Source organism: Linepithema humile, chromosome 4, assembly GCF_040581485.1.
Source record: "Linepithema humile isolate Giens D197 chromosome 4, Lhum_UNIL_v1.0, whole genome shotgun sequence".
NCBI lineage: Eukaryota > Metazoa > Arthropoda > Insecta > Hymenoptera > Formicidae > Linepithema > Linepithema humile.
The window spans coordinates 31185900-31210000 of record NC_090131.1 but is presented as its reverse complement, the minus strand read 5'-3'; the positions used below and the strand labels follow the sequence as shown (position 1 = coordinate 31210000).

General features: G+C 33.6%; 1 protein-coding gene across 1 annotated transcript; it reads left to right on the top strand.

The window, feature by feature from the left end:
- The first annotated feature begins 367 nt into the window (after positions 1-367).
- On the top strand, positions 368-22921 carry Gbs-70E (Glycogen binding subunit 70E). The gene is made up of 5 exons (XM_012375724.2): positions 368-977; positions 12647-12901; positions 14185-14709; positions 15403-15902; positions 19556-22921. The coding sequence occupies exons 2-4, from the start codon at positions 12653-12655 to the stop codon at positions 15583-15585; spliced, it is 957 nt and encodes a 318-aa protein (XP_012231147.1). The 5' UTR covers positions 368-977; positions 12647-12652; the 3' UTR covers positions 15586-15902; positions 19556-22921.
- Positions 22922-24101: the final 1180 nt, after the last annotated feature.

Sequence of the window (24101 nt, the reverse complement as noted above, 5' to 3'; positions counted from 1 at the left end):
TTGCATCGAGCTGCTCACTGAGATGCAGCACCAGGTTGCACTCATCTCATCCACAATGGGCATAAACTGATAAAGTAATATTTTTAAGAGGCAGATGCCTCGATGATAATAAAACGTAGCAAAAACCCTCAGAGCCGATACAATATTAAAACCGTTTATTCTCATTTCCCCCCCGAGTTGCTATTGCGCGAGAAAATCAACCTGATGTTGCAGCCAGCACAATACAACTACAAAGAAGAATGCAAGGAGCACGCGGCCCGCGTGCTACTGCGATTCGCGAAAACGCCGCAATCACGTGAACGTCACGCAAGGCGGTGGACGCGCATGCTTGCGTTCGCGCCGCTTGCCGGCGTGGAGCGACGCGCGATTCCCCTGCGTTCAAACGTGCATCGTACGTGACGGAGGGTAGAGCAGCACCGCGCAATTGGCGGCGTGCCGGCCAAGCCGAATCAGCAGAGGTTGAATTCTCGTACGATATCGCGGTCTCATGACTTCTCGCGCGTTGACGAACGGTCAAGGAACGTGTCCGATCGAATGGCGACGGTGAGATAAGACACACCGCTGTCGGTCGTGTTCGCGCCGGAATTGGTGATAGGCACGCGTGCGATGCGCTACACCGCTGTCATTATCACGTGAGGACGAAAGAACCGTTCAGCCGGCCTTTTAAACACGACCGGTGTATACAGATTCCTCTTCTATTCGTAAACATTTACCGCGTAAGATCGAAGCTCGCAAACCGTAGTAGTATTCGGATATCGCAATGTCAAACATGGTTATATGAGAGATTTCTTCGGGAAAAGTAACAAAACTGCATATGATATCTCGGTTATCGATCTCAAAATTGTCAAAGAGCGGAGTGAGAAGAGCAGGAAGAAGGATACTGTGTGAAGCTCATCAGTGGAATCATAGAGAAGCGGAGGAAACGTTTGTAGACATTTCGTCGCACCTGCGGAGTTTGTCGTTACTGCGAGAAATCGGTAAGTAGTGCATCACTTTTCATAGCTCTTTATTAGTTACATTGAGATTTTGCGCGTGAGCGATTTATAAATTCTTTGCACTCTTGCGAGATAGATTGAGTGTGAGTCCGATACAGCCGATTCATCAATGTACGATTATTGCTCATTTTGTAATTCAAGTTCGATCAAAGGAAGAAAGAATTTTTTATCATTTTTGATACTCAATGCTGAATAGCTGATAGATCATGATTTTATCTACTAACAATAAGTGATTTCACTGTGTACTAGATTTTGTGCCTGAAAAAGAATTGCATCACGTGATATGCGTGTATATCAAGCGCATACATAAAAATAGTATTGGCAGCTAGTATTATTTTAATAAACTTTCACGATGATATAGTTGTAAAAATAAACTGCGCAAAAAATATTCACCAAGTATCGAAGATTGAATCGAAATTATGTTAGGCCGGCGCATTATTCCAGGACAGTGCTTAGGTCTGCTATAAGTCTGGATATTCCCCTTGCAGCCAAGGAGTGCAATTCACTCGTGCATTTCACTCGTGCATTTCACTTTGTAGGCGCTTGCGAATATGCGACTTGTAGATATCTATGCGAAAGATTTCAGTCTATACTTTTAATATTTCTCTCTCGCGCTATGGTGCGATCCTAAATAATTATCTATGGGTGACACAAAATGTGAATGGATATGGATATTGAAATAAGGTAGGAGTAGACATTTAGTCACATGTCTGAATAAATAATTTGGATTTTCGACGAAAGTTTTGATTTTTATAGAAACTCGATTAGCATGCGTTAAATATGCATAAGAATAAATGTGACACAAAATTCGGATCAAGTTCTGACCTCATAGATCGGGCATTTCTGATAGTGGAAAACACCGGGAACAAATGGCTTTGTGATGTTTATAAATGAACTCTTGCTCTTTTCTTATCGATATGGTATTTCCGTCTATACTGGCAAAAGAATACGATATAATTGTTTGACATTAATCGGAAACGTGTTACGTGTTTTATCATAGTATATATGTGTGATATTTCGAACGAAGGGTTAATTATAATAGAACAATAGATAACCTAGTGTGAACCTTCACTAACGCGTTCTAATTATTCGCACACAAGTTCGGAGTTCATTTACAACGGACCAGAGTGAGCATACACGTGTGTACCGTATTATCGTTTCACGAAGGGGATACTTTGTTTACAAACAAAATCCGAGATAACTTTTGAAACACGTCGCATAATTCACACGCGTGTTACGTATCTCGTATCATTAGCGAATTAATCTATCCATACTAGCCAAGTCTGTTTTTAATCGTTATTATAAACATGTCATTATGTATTAGCACAATTAGACACCGGCTAAAAAATATTGTTTCGTAATCTCGAAACAAGCTGAATAAAAATATTAATTCAAAAAGCAAATATATCCAAGTTTTACTTAATAATTAATTGCCAAAAGTGTGAGATTGAGTAAAATAAACACAATTTCTTCCCATTGTTTCTTCTTCCTTTTCTTTTGGTTTTAATTAAATATATATAATTTCATCTCACTCGATTATTCAATAAAATCCTGTAGGTAATAGATGAAAAAAAATTTCTTACACAAATAAATCGAGCTTCTTAAATTTTTCGATTATCTTATGCAAAGTGAAAATCTTTTAAACCGAACGTTTCGAGAGACATATGTCGTACATACCACAGATATCGAGATATTCTTCCGAAACCGGCTTAGCAGCTTCCTAGACGACATTCACGCGTCTCGTGCGTGCGTGTGGCGGCATAGTCTTGTGTCTTCGCACAAAAATTCACGTATTTCGTTAATCGTTCCTTCAGCACGCCCACGTAGAACTCTACCAGCGTATAAAATTCCATCGTGTACTTGCATATGTAATTCCGATTCATTTATATGTAGCACGTATATATTTCCACGCGTACACGCTAAAGTACTCGCTTCCGCGGAAAGTTAGACTACCGGTTATTGCAACCTGTCCGGATTAAGCATGTACTGGGTGTTAAAAAGTTTCCTGGGAATTTAAGATTGACTCCTATTCGAGTAGGAAACATCTAGCGACAAATGTACGTTTCAACAAGATTTTAAACTGTTTTTGGGTCACATTTCGTTTATTTTTAAATTATGTTTAATTTTAAATTATATGAGAATTTTATTTTGTATTTATTAGCTAGAGCATCACACAACAAGTCAATTGTAATACATTATAACCATATTATCGATAAATTATAATTAATTATATTGTTTTTAATTTCACTGATTAATAATATATCGAAAAATTATCTTTTTTGGGTGAAATTCTAACAAACGTTTAAAGCTCTAAATACTGTGGGATTCCTCATGTACTAAATGCGTAAGCGTACTGCATATCTCTCTCTCTCTCTCTCTCTCTCTCTCTCTCTCTCTCTCTCTCTCTCACTATATATCACACAAAACAATAGTATACATTAATCATTGCATTATTGTATATTGCGTTATTAATTAGAAATTAGAGAAGAAAAGCTTAGGTGCGACACGACAAATCATAAATGAATAATACTTTATCAGTGTACCTATTCGTCTACTGATTTCTCACATAGTAGCTTAAAAGAAAAAGTAAACTCTTGGCGCCACGTGACTCTCGAATGATATTACATCAGATATCACGAAAGAAATTAACACGCCACGTTAAATTAAATACGTGCAAGAGTAATTTTATACTCGGAATTATAGATAATCTGCGAATGATATTGATTGTATTAAATTTGCACATAAATAGCAAGGATTTGATGTACTCGAAATTATTAAATGATAATTTATCTGTTTTCAATTTTGATACTTACCAATCTTAAAATGAGTCTTCTGATACTTAAAATGAGTTATTATGCAATGAATATATATTTATTTATTTTTTATATTATAAATTTAAAAAACAAGACTGATTGCATTATATAGAAAAATGAAAGATGCATTCAAAGACCTCGAAAACTATACATTATATTTCTATAAATTAATTTTTGTATATTAATTTTAAGATGATATTAGATAAAGACGATGTTAATACTGATTCTACTATTTCAGGTATTTTGTAGGTCACACTATGCATATTTAAGAGATATATGTTAAGAGATAATTAATATATGTTAGAAAAATTGCAATGCATCTTTTCGCATTCTAAGAGATCGTGGTTTCGGCGCGGTTAAACTTTGCTCGGTAAGATTCCGTGATCGATGAGGGCATTAGAGCCAACAGAGAGAGAGAGAGAGAGAGAGAGAGAGAGAGAGAGGGGGGGGGGAGAAAGAGTCGAGGATATATGCCAGTTATCATTACTGCTTCAAACCAGAAACCCGGGGGCGATAAGGCCAAGAGGATTCGATCTCAGCGGCGCCTTCGTCTGAATGAAGAAAAAAAAAAAAAAAAAAAGTAATGAAATGTGCTATACTAAGTGTAGAAAGCAAACCGCCTGATTCTGAAGGTGTTAGCTATATTGCATTGAACGTCGTTACGCGAGTTCTCTCTCTTTCTCTCTCTCTCTCTCTCTCTCTCTCTCTCACATTCACTCACTCATTTACTCACTCACTCACTCACTCACTCACTCACTCACTCACTCACTCACTCACTCACTCAGTCACTTACTCACTCACTCACTCACTCACTCACTTATTCACTCACTTACTCACTTAGTCACTCACGTGTTCATCATGTGGATATCTGGTGACATACAGTGGCGGTTCGAAATTAGAACATTTCCTCCGATAAGTCTATTGAATTTTTGCGGCTTTGTGTGTAATTCCAAGAGGAATCTTATCCTCGACCTTTGTTTATATCACAATAATAATAGATGCGGTTTTATAAAAACTTTTTCCAGCAAATATTAAAATGTAAAAGAAATTAAAATATTAAAAACAAAAATTAAGTATGCTATAGTTTAAAAAATATGTATTCTACTTATTGTGTTAGATGTTAAAATTATTGTGAAAATATTTGATTTTATAAGATTTTCTATGCAACTGAATTTTACATGTAAATAATTACTGCATTTCTTAATGGTCATAAATGATTAATAAATATTATTTTTATTGTTAGTGTAACGAAATAAAGCATTAATATCAGAAAATTAATCAAAAACATTTGAAACGTTCAGCTAATTGCTAGGTTGTTAGAATTGTGGTTAATGCCACTTAATTATCATAAATTTAAAAAGAATTATTTGTTTGTTATTTATTATTGTTTATATATATATATATATATATTTTTTTTTTAAATGAGATTCTAAAAGGCTACAAACATAAAGCATTATAATAATTGGAACGCAAGTTTCCGAATAATCCGAATTGTTTCTAATATCACGCACGCGTAATCTGATCGAGTCCGATTTCAAGTAAAGGTATTTAAATTCCGTCGACTGGTCCTCTTCTGCTCTCTCTACTAAATCCAATTTATACTCGTTTCTTGTGACATGCATGTGAAAAGGTAAAACCGGTTGGGGAATATTTTTTCTTCTTTGCTTGTCATCTTTTCTTTGTTTTTTTTTTTACTTTTATTATCGTTGACTACTTTTTCATCCTTCAAGAATGACTTCGTGAACGGCTGATACTTAAATTTCAGATTATCACCGTAATCAAGATTTATCAGGCGTTGCTAAGTAGACTGATCACTACTCACCGATTCATCGATGTATCATTAATGTAATGAGCAAACATGATCCAGATATTCTGATATCCAGATGAAAATTACGACGGTTGGAGACCTTCATTAATCCTCTCGTCTTTTCAGCAAAAATGCAATGGAAATATACGGACTTGTCATGTTTGCAAAATATTAGATTGCAGTAATAATAAGATGACCTCTGTCTAATGTAAATTTAATTTTTTTTAGAAAAACTGATAGCTAACTTACACACACTGATGTACTGAGTATATGATCTTTATGATTAATTCGTTAAAATTCCATTTACCAATTACATTATTTACTTAACACAATATGGATAAATTAGAATATTAGAATGGATAAATTGTCACAATTGTAATTTTCATTATTTTCCTTTTAAATGAATTAAAAAGAGTGACTGTGCATAAAATTAGAAAGATATATTAAACATTAGAGGTATGATTTATTTTTGATCGGATCTGATTTGGTATTTTATATAATTTTGACTTATTCTAAAATAATTAAAAATTAATACAATACAAATTAATAACATGTTTGATATGATTTGAAATTATGGAATAAATGTCAAAAAGTTGAAAAAATTTTGCATAAGAAATGTACATGATTTTGCATCATTCTTTAGTTCTTCGTTCTGTTATAAAAATGTGTTCAAAGAATGTGTCAGAGAGTCGGAATGTGCCACAAAAAGCACAGCTTTTTAGCAGCAACTGTAGCTGAAATATTAAAATGACGAAGGGCAGTGGTTCAGGGTTAGTCTACATAGTGTTTTCATTCTCGTGTACATAATTTACATTCTACCGTTGATCGTTCTTTAATGCAAACTGATATCGAGATTATCATAGGTCAGGCATGCACAAAGGTTTTGGCATCATTATATTTCCAAGTCATTTGTCTCTTCTTTTACAGATAACGTCAATTCTTTCCTATTTAATCCGCGGATTAGCGATTATAAGTAGAAACGTGATACTATTATAGATACGATATCAATCAAGTATTAATGTGAGCAGAAAGAACTCAACTAAACGATTTTTGGTTAGCTTCAGTCAGTTTTAAATTTGATACGAATGAACTTGCCGAAATCTGGATTACTTGATTATTAAATTCTAAAATTGTATTTGCATTATTTTATATAAAATTTTTCTGTTACTACATGTTTTACAAGCTGTGGCAGAATTATGATTCTATTCAAAATATTACGTCTTTTATTTATGATCGATGTTAAACGCTATGGAATTGAATTCAAATTTTTTTTCTTAAATACTTTTGCCCTTTTTTTACAAACAAAGAGATCAGATATATATGGTATAGTTTTTCAGAAGCTTCACTACGCATATCGAAAGAACAGTGATAAAAAAATATTGAGCTACTTGCAAAATGTGTTATTCATGAAAATCAGAGCGTTCTCAAGATCTCATGTGACGACCGATCCCTTCTCGTCACTTGCACTGAAATCTGACGGTATCTGACGACGTCATTAGGGACGTCATTTACTATCTCAATTTTATTCATAAGCGCATTTTTAATACAATCAATTGAACGACGAGAAAAAGTGCCCGTTCTTGACTTCTCTTTTTCCTCAATGATATGTATGTTGAGCTGCAAGGTGACTCCGATTATAGCTGTATCGACCAATATCGCGCATTATGGACTGACAAACAAAAATCACGCTATACCGGTAAAACTGTCGAAACCGATATCGATATGTGTTTCCCCACTACATGTGTGATTAAATTTTCTTATTTAATTTGAAGATATTTGTCAGATGATGCATTGCAATAACGCAATATTATCAAATATTAGCACCTCTGAATTAATATTTACTTGAATTTCAGCATTCTAGATCGATCGTAGTTAGAGAGAAATAATTTAATATTTTTGGCGAAGAAAAATTTACTCTAAATTAGACAAAAAATTCGAAAATAAAAGCGAAAAGCGCTTGTTAGATAAGAAGCAATTGATATGTATGCAATCGGCGAAAGTTATGCTCTTAATGAGCAATAACTACGTAACGGAGGTAAATCAAGTTGTAGATTAGTTGCTGTCTGCAACAAGGTTTTAGGAATGCATGTTTAATATTTGCATAGTATTTATATATATATATATATATATATATAACGCCTTCTACGTACATTTATTATTTTTATCATATTAATCCGCGTAATTAGATAATCTTATCATTTTTCTATATAGTAAAAAAAAAAAAAGCAGTTTTTTAATCTAATAAACTAACAATTGATTTTAACAAAATTTAGACGTCTGTCGCACATATGCATCGAAAATATTACTTATTACAGTATTTCCTAATTAAATAATCTATCGTTATTTAATAGCTGAAATTTTTATAACATTTTCTCCTTTTCTGGAGAAGACGATATTTACAAGTGTATATAATAATATAATAATAATAATAATTATATATATATAAAATTTCTATCGTATCACTGACCAGATATAAAAACGAACAGAGTTATAAGATTCCACTGTAATCAATACTTGTTGCGGCTTTTTTGAAAATTAATCTTATTGGTTTAAACCTATAAGTCGTGTATATATATATTATATGTGTATATATGCGATATATATATATATATATATATATATATATATATATATATATATATATATACGATACAACGTAATATTTCGACTTTGATGCTTGTTGCATCATTTCGTAATTCATTCTGACTTTATGTTAGATCTGTATCCTGTGTCTTCCAAATCTAATAAGCCATTCCAGTATCATCCCTTCCACTCGGTCGGAATGATAAGTAACAGTTTCCAACAAGACGAACATTTATAAACAGCATACGTTGAAGGGTACATATGGGAAAATTGATAAAACAGATAGATTTATGGAACAGATTTTATTCACCGCAATCTATTGATTAAAAAGATCATTTTAAGATATTTTATTCTTCACTCCAAATTACTCTTCTGTGCCAATTGATAATATTTTGCACTGCATTCTTTTATTCATGAGACATTTTCAATATATGTATAAATATATACGTCGGCTACATAAACGCTAACATCTATTTATGAAAATTTTATGAGACGCTTTTATCTGCTACAACTTTTCATACAAATTTTTACATTAAAAAATATCTTGCCGATTTAATTAAATTTTTGTTAATTTAAGATAAGATGCTGTTAAAATTAAATTAAGGATAAAAATTTGCTACATAATCTTATATACAGTCTTGATAAGTTATAATCCTCTTTTATAGATAGTTATATGTCTATATATATCTGCTATTCTTATTGTAAAAATATGTATCCCAGAAAAGACACACGACAATACAATAATTTATCACTAATTTAGAGGAAACAGCAATGCTCGATAATTTATCAGTTTTATTGTCGATATAGATGTTGCATTTTGTATTTGGCAATTTACCCGCTCGTCATGAGTGTCAAAATACAACATTGCATTTTACAGTCGACAAATAAATCAGTGATAAAGCTGTGTGCAGCCGTATCACACAGCGCTAATGTGCTGTTTGATTGTATCTCCGCGAATAACCCATGAAGTAATTACGGATATATCTGATCATGACCCTAGCTCTCTGAATAAATCGATGCTATTCTAATAACAAGCAAACAAATTTGAAATAAATGATATAATAGGAGGTGAGAATTGACTATTTGCAAACGTAAGTGTTATGATTGCGCGAATCTGGCGAGTTCCTATTTCGGGCAATTCGCAATTAGACTGATGTGAGACTCACCGTCACTTTTTTATTCTTTGGTGATGCCCACTGATTTACATCTACCTTAAGGAGTGAACAATTGGATCCGGTCCAAGGACGTGTTTCTTTAGGCGACAAGAGACATAAAAAGGTGGTGGATCTTATCTAAAATTAACTGCAAGAATGTTGGAAAGAATTTGACGGCAGTGCAATTTTTCGCATCGAATCACCGAGACCGTATAAAGTAAGACACATAAACGTATAAAGTAAAATAGTACAGTAACTAGTGTTCCTTCCCCTCGTAATAGAAGAAAAGGCGCCGTTATAATTGCGAAAAAAGTAGCTTTGTTCTTTTCGCAAAACATGAATCGAGTTGTTATATTTTACGATTGTTTGTATATTGAAGAAAAAATGTACATATGTATCAAAATGCAATGTAAATTATCCCTCTAAATTATTATAAATAATCAATTAAGTACAAAATACATAATAAGCACAAAGAAATTGAAATATAAAAAGTTGTATTTTAACTAGATAAGATAGAAGTATAAAAAAATGAAAAAAAGTAGGAATCAAATAAGAAGAAGAAATTGGACGATAAATCCGATAATGCCAGTTTTTGCTGCTCATTTTACTGTGATAATACAATATAACATAATTCATTTAATTGACATTTTGATTCAATAGATTATTGCATTACATTGTTACATTACAAAAATTCACGAGAAGAAACACCATTTAAGATATTCTAAATGTAACGCAAGAGCATTTTGAAAAATCCTTCTGAACAAACTGACGAGCAATCTAAAGGATGATGCTTTAAATGCTCCATTTGACAAGTTTTTTATTTCTCTTGGTTTTTATAGTGAAAATATTATAGACTGATATATCATACTCGAGCGTGCAACGATACATCTCATTGTTAAGCAAGCTCAACGCGCCGTGAATAGAAATGTAACAAAGCATGTCGCATCGAGAATTGAGTCTATGAGTTAAAGTCTGTTCATTATGCAGTCTCTTTGAGACCGGATAAAAATACCACAGCCGAATATATCACATTGAGCGCACGACGAGCGCACCTGAGGAAGAAAGTGCAACGCTCCCGCAGCGAATCAAGTCGATGAATGCAAGTGTAACGAAGCGTATATGAAAAGTTTATGCCTACGAACGTGTGACAATAAAAAACTGCGAGATAAGTTTGGATTGCTGTTATCATTTGATGAAATTTCCGACCATTGAAACGAAATTTCCGCCATGTGAAACGAGAAAAGTCCTGGTACTTATTAGTTATTGAAATAAAATAATAGTTTAATTTCTTCAGAGAGTACAGAGTATACAGATCTGCGATTGATGCGTTGTCTCTGAAAATAATTACAATTTTAATCACTGATCACAAAAATATTATATTGTAAAAGGCTAAATTTTTCTACTATATTTTTTAATATGATAATTCTAAGCCCGTAGATAAGAATAGCTAATTACATGATTGCACGATATAATTATATGAAATATAATATAATATCTTGACAATTATTGTTATATTAATTACCATTCACAATATATTATATTGTTTTATGTTGCATAACTATATTTATATTACTGGTAAAAATAACTTATTGTGTTAATTCGTTTGACAATGATATTTTATTTTATATTATCTTTTTAATAAAATCGACTGATATATGCGACGACTTGGATTTTTTCTCATATATGTACATATATGACAATGTTACAAATGATCTCGTTTAAACTATAATATAAATATAAATTTCACAATAAATTTTTTTTCTCTACATAATTAAATCGAGCTTTTTATTATTGTTTATGTATTTATTGATTTTCATTCTTCAAGCAATACTTGCGAACTGCTGATGTCTATAATTATTTGCAACAATAAGTAAAAGAAATATCTTTACATATCTATAATATCAGAAACTGAGCTTTTTAATATTAGGTATGCCGATTTCCATTCTTGTAGAAAAAGGATTGCAACTTTTGCGGTGTACATTGTAATCGATACGCGTCCTTTTCACATAAAGATATAATTTAGGTGGTAACTTTGCGCTGAAACTCGAAACACACTCGTCGAGATTCATAGTCCGGCGATTCTCAAATGCACGCGAGCTGTCGTTCCAGTCTGGTACGTACTGTGATACATAACATGTCTTCTCGGACTCGAATTGAGCCCGGAACCGGTCCTCAGAATAGGAAGAACAGCGACGTGAGGACCGCAGATTACTACGCTCAAGGATCGTAATTCTATTCCGCGAGTAACATGATTACACATGTGTTGCGTGCGCCACGCCGCACACAAAAATGTATCAACGGCAAAATTATATGCGCAGATATGTACAATGACAGCCAGATATTGAAATAAATTCTGATAAGTTTTAGCATAATTAGCTCTTTTTCACTTTCAATTTCATAATAATTGATTATTCAACAAAATACGGGAATACAAATCATGCACATTATTTTAACACAAATTCTTAATGTATAAAAATGCTTGTTGATTGTTTGTCGATGAGAAGAATATGATTCACGGATCGATGAACACACATACCTAGCATCAGTAAATTGACATTTGATCGATATACATATCAAATATTCTTATCAGTGTTGAGAGCGCTACGAAAATTCACGTGATCTAAAGATGATCCGAATGGTTCACGAAATCTCTGGCAGGCAATAGAAGCCGAAGATTTTAATTTTGATATTGTGATATCATCGCGATAGAGACAGTTTTTTTTTTATGTTTATGTAATGAAATTAATACGAATGGCATGTAAATGCCAATAAATCTCAGACTGCGTTACAAGACGGCATTAAATGCGCAGTCTCGTCCAATTTCTCATGAATTTTAGCGACTGCTTACTTCCATCATTATTTTATCGCGAAGGAATAATTAGAAAGTATATAAAAGAGAACATCGCGACAGCCCGAACGATATGCTATTAATTTTATCATAGAGCCTTTTCTGTGAGAATTTATGTAGAACACAACTACTATAATATGAAAAATGTAAACTTTATATTTAATATTATTTTTTTTGTAATTTATATAATAATAGTATATATAACTTCTTTTTATATAATAGTTGAAATATATTTAATTTTTAAATATATAAAATCTGTCTTATATATATTTAAAAACTTTTTTTTTAAGTTAAAAATTTAAAAACTATCTTTGTAATTTTGGAAAGTATAATTTTAACCAATTGATTCTATCCAAAGAATAAAATTAATTGCTATCAACATTGTCTGGATATATTGAATAATGGGGGGTATAAAAAGACGTGTTTTTTGCTTTCGCTGATTGCAGGTCTAAATGTGTTCCATAGCGATGCCGGCCGAATTGATCCTGGGGCACAGCCCTCCAGTATATAGCTCCCTGATATATAGCCCTTTAGTGGTGACGGCACCTTCGATCACCAGCAGATCGGTACCGCCCAGGATCAGATCATGTCTCTCCTCGGGAGCTTTGTCCCTGGACGCGCTACGAAACAGCAATGATGGTAACGGCAAGCAAAAAAAACGGGTGGTGTTCGCCGACGATCGTGGCCGCCCACTCACACAGGTATTTCTGCTAAAATTACTACTGAAACCAATTACACACACACACGCGCGCGCGCGCGCGCACGCACGGTGAAATTGATTTTCTTATATAACAAATTAAATTTTATTGAACGAATAATTCTTATTGAAAGACTTGAAAATTTAAAACTGAATTATTTTCATCTTCTTGATGTAACATGTGGTGGTATTATACATGAGGATTCTACTAGAATTATAGCCATAATTGAATATTATGAAATTCTTTCATTTTTTTTATCATGAATGTTTTTGTCATAAGATGTAGATGTGTAGATAAATCTGTATATATTGTTGTGTATCACGAATCTCAATGAAAATTATAAGATTTCGGTTGCCATACTACTATGTTCACAAAGTAGATAAGCGTTTAAGGTTGAATTGACTTCTTAAGAGGCCCATAAATAATGATAGAAACAAACAAAATCAATACTACAATACGTGCAACAAGTCTAAGAATATTCCCTGTCTTGCTTTTAGAATATAATTCTTCTTTTTATTAGTAAATAATTTTTATTGGAATAGCGCGATATCTTGCTTATGGTTTACAAATTGCGAATTTGACACGTACGCTGGTAATTGTCAACGTTTTGACAATTTAAACTTTACGTTACAAATATATAACGACGAGTGTAAACTGGACTCATGTCAAAAGTAAGTGCCAAAAGACACGTAACTCTTACTAAGCGTTCTTTAATTAAAGCCAAAATATTTAATAGAATTGTTTCGTAGGTGCCAAAATTATTCAGTGAATGAATCTTTTATCTAAAATTAAAAAACAACAATGCATTCAAAATGATTAAATCTTTTTCGCATCTGTTTGCAATGACTATGTCTGGTATATATACGTATATTGTATATTTTCTTTCACAATCGTCTATATAGATGTTTTTTTTTTTAAGTTGCTAGTGCATTTTAAGTTAACGTTGCTCGCTTTAATATTAATTTTCTGCTAACGTGTAATGGCAATAAATTTTTAACTATACATAGAATCAGAAAGTTAGCATCTAATTATGTTATAAACTCAAATTTGATTTCTAGTGAGGGAAATATTGGATTGATGAAGATTTCTATTTTGCAATGTATGATAAATTATTTTTATTTCATTACTTAACTGGGAAGAATACATCAGTTACAATTAATGATTATTATGAATCTAACTAAGGGACATTTGCATCAAACTTTTTTTCTTTTTTGGGAGGCGGAAGGGAGATAGTTTTAATTTGTTATACTACTATTTTCCAATATTTTGCTGAATTTGGTACCCAGGTTCGCGTGATGTCGGAGCCGAGCAACGTGCCACCACTATGGAGTACGGCTTACGTGGCCGGTCTAACCGGAGGTTTGTTCCTTGGTATGTCGAAAAATCAGGATCAAAACGCAACACAGGATACCACGCCGCCGTGGCAGCTAACCTTCCCGCAACCAGCGAGCGACTACCTTGCCTTCCGGCGTAAACTCGATCAAAACAACGTTAGCTTAGAGAACGTGATTGTGCGCGAATCCGAGCAGTGCTTGGTAGGCACGGTAAAGGTCCGGAATCTGGCCTACGACAAGGAAGTCGTAGTAAGAGTTAGTAGCGATCGCTGGTCCACTCACGAGGACGTGCACTGTATATACATAGAACAGCCCGGGTCGCCGAGTGCTCTCACCCTTTACGATACCTTCCGTTTCCGGTTCACTTTGCCAGTAGCGTCGAATATCATCGAATTCTGCGTGCGATATCGCACTGACGGCAAGGAATTGTGGGACAATAACGAAGGCAACAACTATCTGATCCGAAAAAAACAAGAGGTAAGCGCCTCTTTATTCTTTTCACGTATCATTTACTCTTTCGTAAATTATAGTTTAACTCTTGAATGCATTTTAACGCTCAAATTCAAATTTTAATTCTTACAAGTATCTTTGCATAATTTTCAATTAAAATATTATTTCTTTGAAAGGAAATTATTTAATTTTTTAACAAGAGTATTTGTCAAATATATATTGAATGTGTCTTCCAAGCACTTACATTTACAATCCTTGACATAACGCATGATATTCTTTAACATGACATGTCTGTTTGTATATTTTGCGTAAAAGCTACGCCATTCTATTTACGAATGTATATGTCTGAAGGACTCTCAACAGCTTCACCGATTTACTTATAAAGCAATGACACACAATTCGTTGTATTTTATTGATTTTCAAGGCTATTATTCATGGCTTTAAGAGTACTCTTAATAATATTCATGCATAATTAAAGTTTATTTCACTTTGTTCTATCGCTTGAAAAGAAGTTGTTATCTTAAAAAGAATTAGATATAAATACCAATTGTTTGTTTATCATGTTCACTTGTAATGTACACAATGGTAAGAATTTGTGCTTCCTTTCTTTATATGTAAATTGATATGTTGAGCAAATTTCCAAAAAGGACAATCAAAAGTTCTTTACAATAATACGGACGCACGTGCAAGAATGAAGACACGTTACACACGCATTTTTAGCCTCAAGTATCGGCCAAACGGCAGGACAACAATCAGACGACGACATGCAACGGGTTCTCGAGCAAAAACGGAACGAAGGACAGCAATATACCGCGCATCACGGAAGCTACCAGGCTAAACATGCGTACCTGGAGCGAGTTCGCATCCTGGCAACACCTGACCAACGACGCGCCATACTGGTGAATTCACCGGCAAGAAGAGGCCGTGCCCGCTCGTGTTATTACGAATTATGTACCAAGTTGTACGAACTCTTCCAGTTTCTTCTCCGGCAAATTCGCCAAGACGTAGATCACGCGGGACCATGAGCTAGGTATCTCGTGACACGCGAATCACCAGGAACGAGGGAACGGAGAAGTGAGCGCGAAGTGCGAGAGGAGAAAAGCTGCGACGATCCGAATTAAGAACGAGGAAACAAGAGCGCGTGCGGGAGAAAAACGATCAGAGAATGATAGCGAGCAGCAGTGCGGACGACGCCGAGTACGGATAACGTAATCTGCACGGTAAGTCCCGATTTTCTCTTTATCTCCTCTTCGCATAAGAATATTTGATCAAGTTTAAATACAGTTTACGTTGTCAATTATTGTACAAACGAATATCTCTTATTCTTCACGATGGAATCCAAGTACATATATAAAAGTGTTTTCGCGCGGCATTTTTATAAACTTGAATGAGAATTTAGTGAATAATTGAGTTAAATGTCCGACTATCTTTTTTCACTTTTCTGAAATTTAATTTATTTGATGCATTTGTGTAACTTATCCCTCTCATCGTATATGACGATCATAGCATAAATAAGCGTTTTATCAAACAGCGTAAGAGCTCAAGATTTTACCGGGGAACTTTTTTTGCATATAAAACATCACAATATAAAAGTTTTTAATCTAGTATGTAACCGTCTGAAATTTTTTATCACATTCCGCAAATTTCATTCATCAGCTTTTGCTACGATACTCGGCTTAAACTGAACTGTCATATGTATTTCTACTTCCGTAAATTTAGAAGAAGGAAGAACAAACATAAACTTATATGACAATGCAAGGTGAAAGCTCAAAGCTTCCACTTTCAACAGTCTTACGATAATATCGCTCCTGAGAGATACATGTATATCTATTTACGCTTTCACCTCGCACGCAGACGAAATAGTACCACGCTCATGCGAGCTATTATTAACCAGCAATATGCAACGAGCTTTCTTGAAGATGGATAAAAGTTCTGATCAAATCTGTCGTACTCTGCTCCGGTTTTCACGTTTCACAACCGCGCGGCCAAGTGTGAAATTTTCCTTGTCGCGCTGGCGAAATCTTGCGCTTTCGCAAATTTTATCGGATGCGAGCTGTGCGTCCTTTTCTGCGCGTGGATATGCGTTCGCCGCGGCTTGAAACTTTCTCTCTATAAATAACGTAGATCGCCGACGTCGTCGTGCGCGAGACGCGATAACAGACACGACCGGGGAGTCGCGCGCGACTCTAATCGCCTTAACTAAAGGTTGTTACCACGCAATGACAAGACGTACCGATTTTATTCCCTCTCACGCACACTTGTCCTCACTCTCTTTCTCCTTCTTTCTCTTTTCCCTTCCTATCTTCCTTTTTCGTTCTGTCTTCGTCTCATCACGTATTATAAATACATCGCGACACGACACACGTACAAAGTGTAATATGAAATGAAGTGATTGTGCTGGGAACTTAAAAATAAAAAAAAAAGATATTTCTTGAAGCAAAAATTTTTTCTTCAATTTGAAGGCGATTGAGAATAATGTCCCAATTGCATGAAATGACGATCGAACGAATAATATAAAGTCTTGTTCTCTTGTTTAATTTCGAACAATTTTATGGAAGATTTAGACTTATAGAATGTAAATCTCAAGTTTATTTATCGAAATATTTGTGATATCAAAAATGCAAATGTTGTAAGGTCTTTTCAATGAAATAGTGTGATTAAAGTGGGCATATTACGAATTTGTGAGAGTCACCAAGCTGGACAATCCAATGAGCGAGCAAAATATTAATCTTCCATTGATAAATGTTATATAAATAACTGAAATCATAAATGAATGAAGGGGAGTCCAGCCCATCCAGTATCATCGAGATGATAACTCTATTACTGTTCTAAGAAGAATATATATGTACAATTAGACGCGCGCGCGCGTGCACTAAAGATATTTCCGCTAAAAGATATGCCATAATTTCCTCCAATGACACAGCTCTTCAACTACTTTTGGCATCGCTTTATATACTGAATTTCGTTTAATCTTCATATATTTCGGGCTTTTCGTAAATAATGCATTCAAGTAAATTCATAGGCATACAAATTTGATTGCAGATATTTCTAATATATGTATATTCAAGATATTTATAATATATTTAAATTATTGAAAAAATTGTCTTTATGTTCAATTATAATTCAAAATAAACTTATGTTCTTTATATAATTTTCATCACAACTCATTGTTGCTTTATGCATAACTCAAGAGAAATTGATTTGTCACACTTTTGTTTAAAATGTTACAACTGCTTGTAAAGATCTCGTTTTGTCATTCAACAGCAGCTTAGCAATATCTAGCTTCTTTTGGTCGGAAAGATGTAAAGTGAGACGGTTCTTGACACACTGCTAAACACACTGAGCGATATTATAAGTATAATAAGCAAAATGGATTATTACAAGTGCAAAATGTGCCTCGACTCTGATTTGTTCAGCCTAAGGTCCTAACAAAACGGATAGATTCAAGACAAAATCGCGTTCGATTTGAGTTCTTCAGCGGCTTCGTCCAAGTTTGCGAAACCCTGACCCTGGTGCAAATGTGTTAACCCACTTTGTAATGCCGTTGAATCAGTCTATATTTATCGGCACAACACACTTTCTTGCGATATCATTTGGCAGCGCGTGGAACACAGTTGACTTAATGACTATGTTTTTAGATATTGTGATGAACGAAAATGATTACATCTAGCAAGTCGCGACTGATCGCGATCAGATGCATCGAACGCAATTGTGAATGTTGCACGCGCAGTTTTCGAATTTGCAACGTCGTTTGGCTAATCGCTAAGAATTAAACGAATACATTATTAATACGGTCGTAAGATATTTTAAAAGTAAGACGCTTCATAATAATTTTTATTTTTTAAACTAAAATAAAAAATAGAATAAGATAAAGTTATTAAAATTATTTTTATTAAATCTTGTTAAGATATTGCAAATAACTTTATTCTTCAATTATATTCATACTACAAGTATCCACATCTGTAGATAATATCCGACAATTTGACTACATCCAATAGTATACTTGTAATATTTGTGTATGATGTCAAATAAAACGATGAATTTTATGCATCTTTAAATATTTAAATATACGATTGAGTTATCTCTTTGAAGGTTTCATGATACAAAATAGAATTTAGAATAAAATAATTAAATTTGCATATTGCTTTCAAGTACATAAACAATTCTTGGTAAAAAAAAGTATAGAATAGTATATATAAATTTAACTCCCAGTAATCTCTCGTATCGTTATAACTGTATACGATAAGAGGCTGCATGGATTGCTTTAATCCACAAAGTGCATCAGAGGGTTAAATTCTCAGGCGTCTTTATCGATGCGTCTCTCGACATTGAAACAGTTCAGCAGTGGACAGTATCTTTATGCTGCGAAGGAAATGCGCCACTTCTGAGATACCCTGTAGACATTATTCGAGGCGTGGTTGCGAGAAGTGGTGGCACAAGATAGTATGTACCACACACGGCGTGCCGCACCGTGATCACGTTGTGTAGGACCACGCCTTGGTGAACATCGCGAGCGAGAGAGCGAGAGAGAGAGAGAGAGAGAGAAAGGAACGAAAAAAAGTTTTAAGACGTCTAGACGCGTGGGACGGACCGGGGTAATCTTGACTCTCGACAACCTCGAACAGTTACCACGTGCTTGTTTGCAGCGTGTTTGCACTCATTCTTGCATTAAGATATGCATTCCGAATCACGAAAAAAAAAGAAAGGAAAATAAAGATGCCTTAATTGCCATTAATTTCAGCATAAGAATTTATCAAACTCTTTATTTTGTGTGTAATAAATGATTATCATGTATAAGTAATGATCTCTTGCTTCAGCTTTGTTATCAATAGCTGAAGAAAGTTATTTATCATATTCTATATTCTTATTTCAGATTTCAACATATACGGCATCGTATGACCAGATCACCGAGGTCATCCAGCGTCCACCTCTAGCCTTACGCCAGCATCCATCGGCGCAGATGTATTGTCGCACGTTATCTTCTCAAACGTCTTTTTCTTCCTCCTCTATTTCCTCATTCCTGGGATTTTCTTTCGACCCGCTTTCAGATCCGAGAAAATCTGTCGGAACTAAGCTTCTACCCTCGTGTCGATCAAATCTCGTCGATCTCGTGTGTCATATTGGCAAATATTATAGTTTTATAAACTTACTTTATTTTCTTCCTTTGTATGCTTTTCTCTTGTTCCCTTGTTCTCTTCTTCTTCTTCTTCTTCTTCTTCTTCTTCTTCTTCTCTCTCTCTCTCTCTCTCTCTCTCTCTCTCTCTCTCTCTCTCTCTCTCTCTTTCATCTCTCATTTGTTTTTCTCTCTTAACATGATCCTCTCTGCGGAACACAGATTTTCGATCGGCTGTGTCAATTATTTTACGAATATAATGAGAGACAAGATATGCGCGTGTGGTTTTATGAGGCCTCAGTATAGATAACAATTGTGAAATTATTGTACAAAACGACGTGTTGGGATGTGAATTGTAGAATTGTGCCTTTTTAGCGCTAACGCGGATAGCTCATGCAAACAACGCAAACGCCAAAAAGATGCTCTATAATTTTTTGGAGTATTCTTTTTTAGACGTCCTTTAGATCTCTTCTTAGTTGTGTTATATGAGTAATACTACCATGGATATTGGAAAGCTATGCTGTTAATTCTTAGCTGCGAATTGCAAGTGAACGTTATCAGTAGAAAACGCTGGAACAATAATCGTCAATAGCAGTTGTTATTCTCTGATTGGTGCTATTCCTCGTTTTCCTTGCAGTTCCTGCTTCGTGTACTATTTCACAATCGAAAGATAAATTGTAGTTTTACGGTGAACAAAATTGTAGCAACCATTATTACACTCTGTTAAAATATGCGAGTAACATTTCGAGAATGCAAAAGAAATACTACATATCTTGTAAGATAAACTACTAATTTCCTAAGAAAACTATGTATGTGTGTACTCTCTTCCGCTTTTATTTCTCGCGGAACAGATTAACAAAGATTTATATTTTATATATATAATATAAATCTTTGTTATATACATACGCGCGCGCGCGCGCGCGCGTGTGTGTGTGTGTGTATGTATACGTACAGAATTTTAGATATGCATGCGCGTATATGTATGTACACACGATTTGCGTTTTATATTTAAGCAAATGAGATTTAAAATAAATAAATAAAAAATTTTTAATATAAAGCAAATGAGCCTGTCGCAAGCAGCTCAATTATGCTTTGTACGTATATGTTTTCTGTATAAATGAATATTAAAACGCACTACTGATCATTACTTTGTGAATATTCATTAGAAAATAGAGTTCTCGATAAAAAGCCATATGTCATCTTCATATATTAAATCTCGTTCTTTTTTTGGATTAAATCTAAAAAATCGAATTGTATAAATAATTTTGATTGTTGAAACATTTGTCAATTTTTATCATTGTCAGTATTCACAAATTAACAATCAATGTGGTTTTAAAGATATGTATCGGAATAATAATGATGAAACGTAAAAGTATGAATGCTTATGAAAATGAATGAATCTTTTAAAAAATTTGCAATATTTTCTTTTTTGAAGCTTTTCATTGAATCGATTCCGTACCCGTCTAGAGTGTGTGAAATATAATACTCGTTTCTCTGTTTTACATGTTGTTAAACGAAAGCAACATTCAAATGATTAGCAACCCAACAAATTCTATTCCTCTAAGGAACAACAGACTAACTCAAATTTTATCTATTTTTCCTTTGTTGTTCCTCTTGAGGAACATTACCTCTTGAGGTAACATTGCTTTCGCGATGAATGAGAGACTATCCCATGCTAATATATTAAATTATGAAACTGCGCATTAAAACTAACGTTGAGACAACTACGAGAGACGATAGAATGACATATCACATACAACTGTTTTTTTTCTGTCCATAACAATTTTTCAGCTTATTCTTTGAAATAAATAACGATAAAGTTCCACTCTCACGTTATGCTTTCTGAATATGAATTTTTGACATCTAACATCTGATTTTCGTTGATAGATATCGTCATGATATAATTTAAAATATATATGATAGAGATATAGTAATATATTTAATATTTTTATGAAAATTGAGTTATTCCCTTGTGTATAAATATTTATAAATATTGCTTATTATATGCTTATTATATAAATACGCTGAGTGTTTAAGTTTAGTACGATACTATTTAAGCAATATAAATGCTCATAAATAGTATTATGTACTATTATATAGTATATTATATTATATATATATATATATCTTACATACGCATGTATAATTATATTTTATAATAATAGTTTACACGATTATTATTATTTATCACTATTATGATCAAAAAGATGTTTGTTCTTTTATTTAAGTACATTATTGAATTAAAATTCCTCGCTTTTAGTTACACACTTATTGACGTTTCGATAAAGTAATCTAGACTCAAAAATATTGTGCCAATAAATATATTAAGAATGTATGAGATAATAGCTAGATAATTCTTACCGTGAAAAAAATTATTTTGCGTATTGCTGCTCCAGATCAAGAATTTGTGTTTGTTTAAAGAGTAATATTCATCGGATATTAATTACTAAGCATAACGAAACGTGCGTTTACGTGTGTACTGCATATACGTATATCCCCTTTTTTGAGAGCTATAAGACTGATAACTTTTAATCCACGAACATAATGTATATAAATAATGAATGTATTAATTAAGGATTTTAATCGTGCCTCGATCAAAGTTTTAAGGATCTTAACACTGGACTATAAGAATTCTTCTGATAAGTAGATATCTCCATAGATTTTCTTATTGCATAAGTTTATGATGCTATTTTATAATCCCACTTTCTATTTGTAATATTTAATAATTTTACATCTCCCGTATATATTGAACATATTATAACATCTGTTAATGTTACTATTATGTGGTATCTCGCGCACTGTTTTTCTCTTTTATCGAATTTGTAAATAAAATAATTTTTATAACAGTGTATGTTAATGATTATTGTATATATATATGTGCGCGCGCGCGCGCGCGCGCGCGCGCGCGTGTGTGTGTGTGTGTGTGTGTGTGTGTGTATGTATGTATGCATATTATCATCCTTGGTTGTTATTAAGTAGAATATATTCTGTATATAAAATGGAGTTTTAAATTTTATTGTATTAAATCGTACATCTATATATATGTTTGGGTACAGCAATGAATGATTACTATCTTTTTGTAATAAAAATTATAATAATAATTATACAACAATGTTTATAAATGAATGTTCTTGCATTAATTATTCCTTTATTCTCACTATTCTTTAGTAATTTTACACAAAATTAGCCTTTATCAATTATACTTTAAAGTTATACATATTAATGCGTGTTTTTGGAAGTATATTCTCGACCTATTTAAGATAAAAAATGATTCAATGATCGCACTTAAAAGATTGAAATGTTTAAAAGTAAATAACGAAATAAATAATGAAAATTAGTGTAAAAGGATTATTGCAAAACTATAAGTTATTTCCAAAATTTTGATAAGAAAATAAGCGTTTACTTGGGACCCTACGCCACATAGATATTTTGCCCAAAAATCCCATTGTGCGGCAGAGCCGCACATATGTGCACATTGTCCTCATTTCGCGTCTATCTTCTTTCGACTTTAAGGAAAACACATAAAGTGAGTTCGGTGCGCTAATCAGTAATTATTTCGCGCTCTTATATTGCCGTATCAAAACGATTCGTATTGCGTAATAAATTGCATATTAAAATTTATTCACCAAGTGATGTCTCGCCGCTCCATCGACTTTGCCGATTGGTGCTTTAAACACATCTGTACAAACATATTAATCAATACGATTTATTCATATGACACATCCGAGGTTTGCAATTGTTGTTTGCCGTTGTTGCAATTGCAAAATTAATGTGACAATGTGTCAAAAGACATGATCATATCTTATGTCAAATCACGTGCAATACTCGCATATACATACCACCTTGACTTATACATTCGATGCACCAACTAACTGATTTCGATAATTGTATCGAGTCGTTGATTACATCCCGAATGATGTCGATCTAGGCCGAAGCCAACCAGCGACGCAGTTACATGTTTTATATAGGCCGATGACTTACACGACCTACCTCACTACTGCTGGTCAATTGACCAGCTGATCGTAGTACCGTAATAGTTACGTAACATTTCCACGCTTCCGCGACACGTACACCCGCACACACTCATAAATGGTGCACACGCGCTAGATTTTTAAGACGATTATAACTCGACAAAAAATTGACGTAACGACATGCGCCAAGAAGGGATTTTCTATGCTTTGTATTCTGCAGATGCTGATGTTTATTACACGTGCTCTGCTATTATGACACATGTACATTTTGTGTATGTCTCTCAATATATAAAAATAATGTAAAATAATTAATAATTGCATTAATGTAAAATATT

Coding starts and splice junctions, on each gene's coding strand:
- Gbs-70E (XM_012375724.2), top strand. CDS start 12,653: ATGTGTTCCATAGCGATGCCGGCCGAATTGATCCTGGGGCACAGCCCT. Junction 12,902..14,184: donor GTGGCCGCCCACTCACACAG/GTATTTCTGCTA, acceptor TTTGGTACCCAG/GTTCGCGTGATGTCGGAGCC. Junction 14,710..15,402: donor TGATCCGAAAAAAACAAGAG/GTAAGCGCCTCT, acceptor ACGCATTTTTAG/CCTCAAGTATCGGCCAAACG.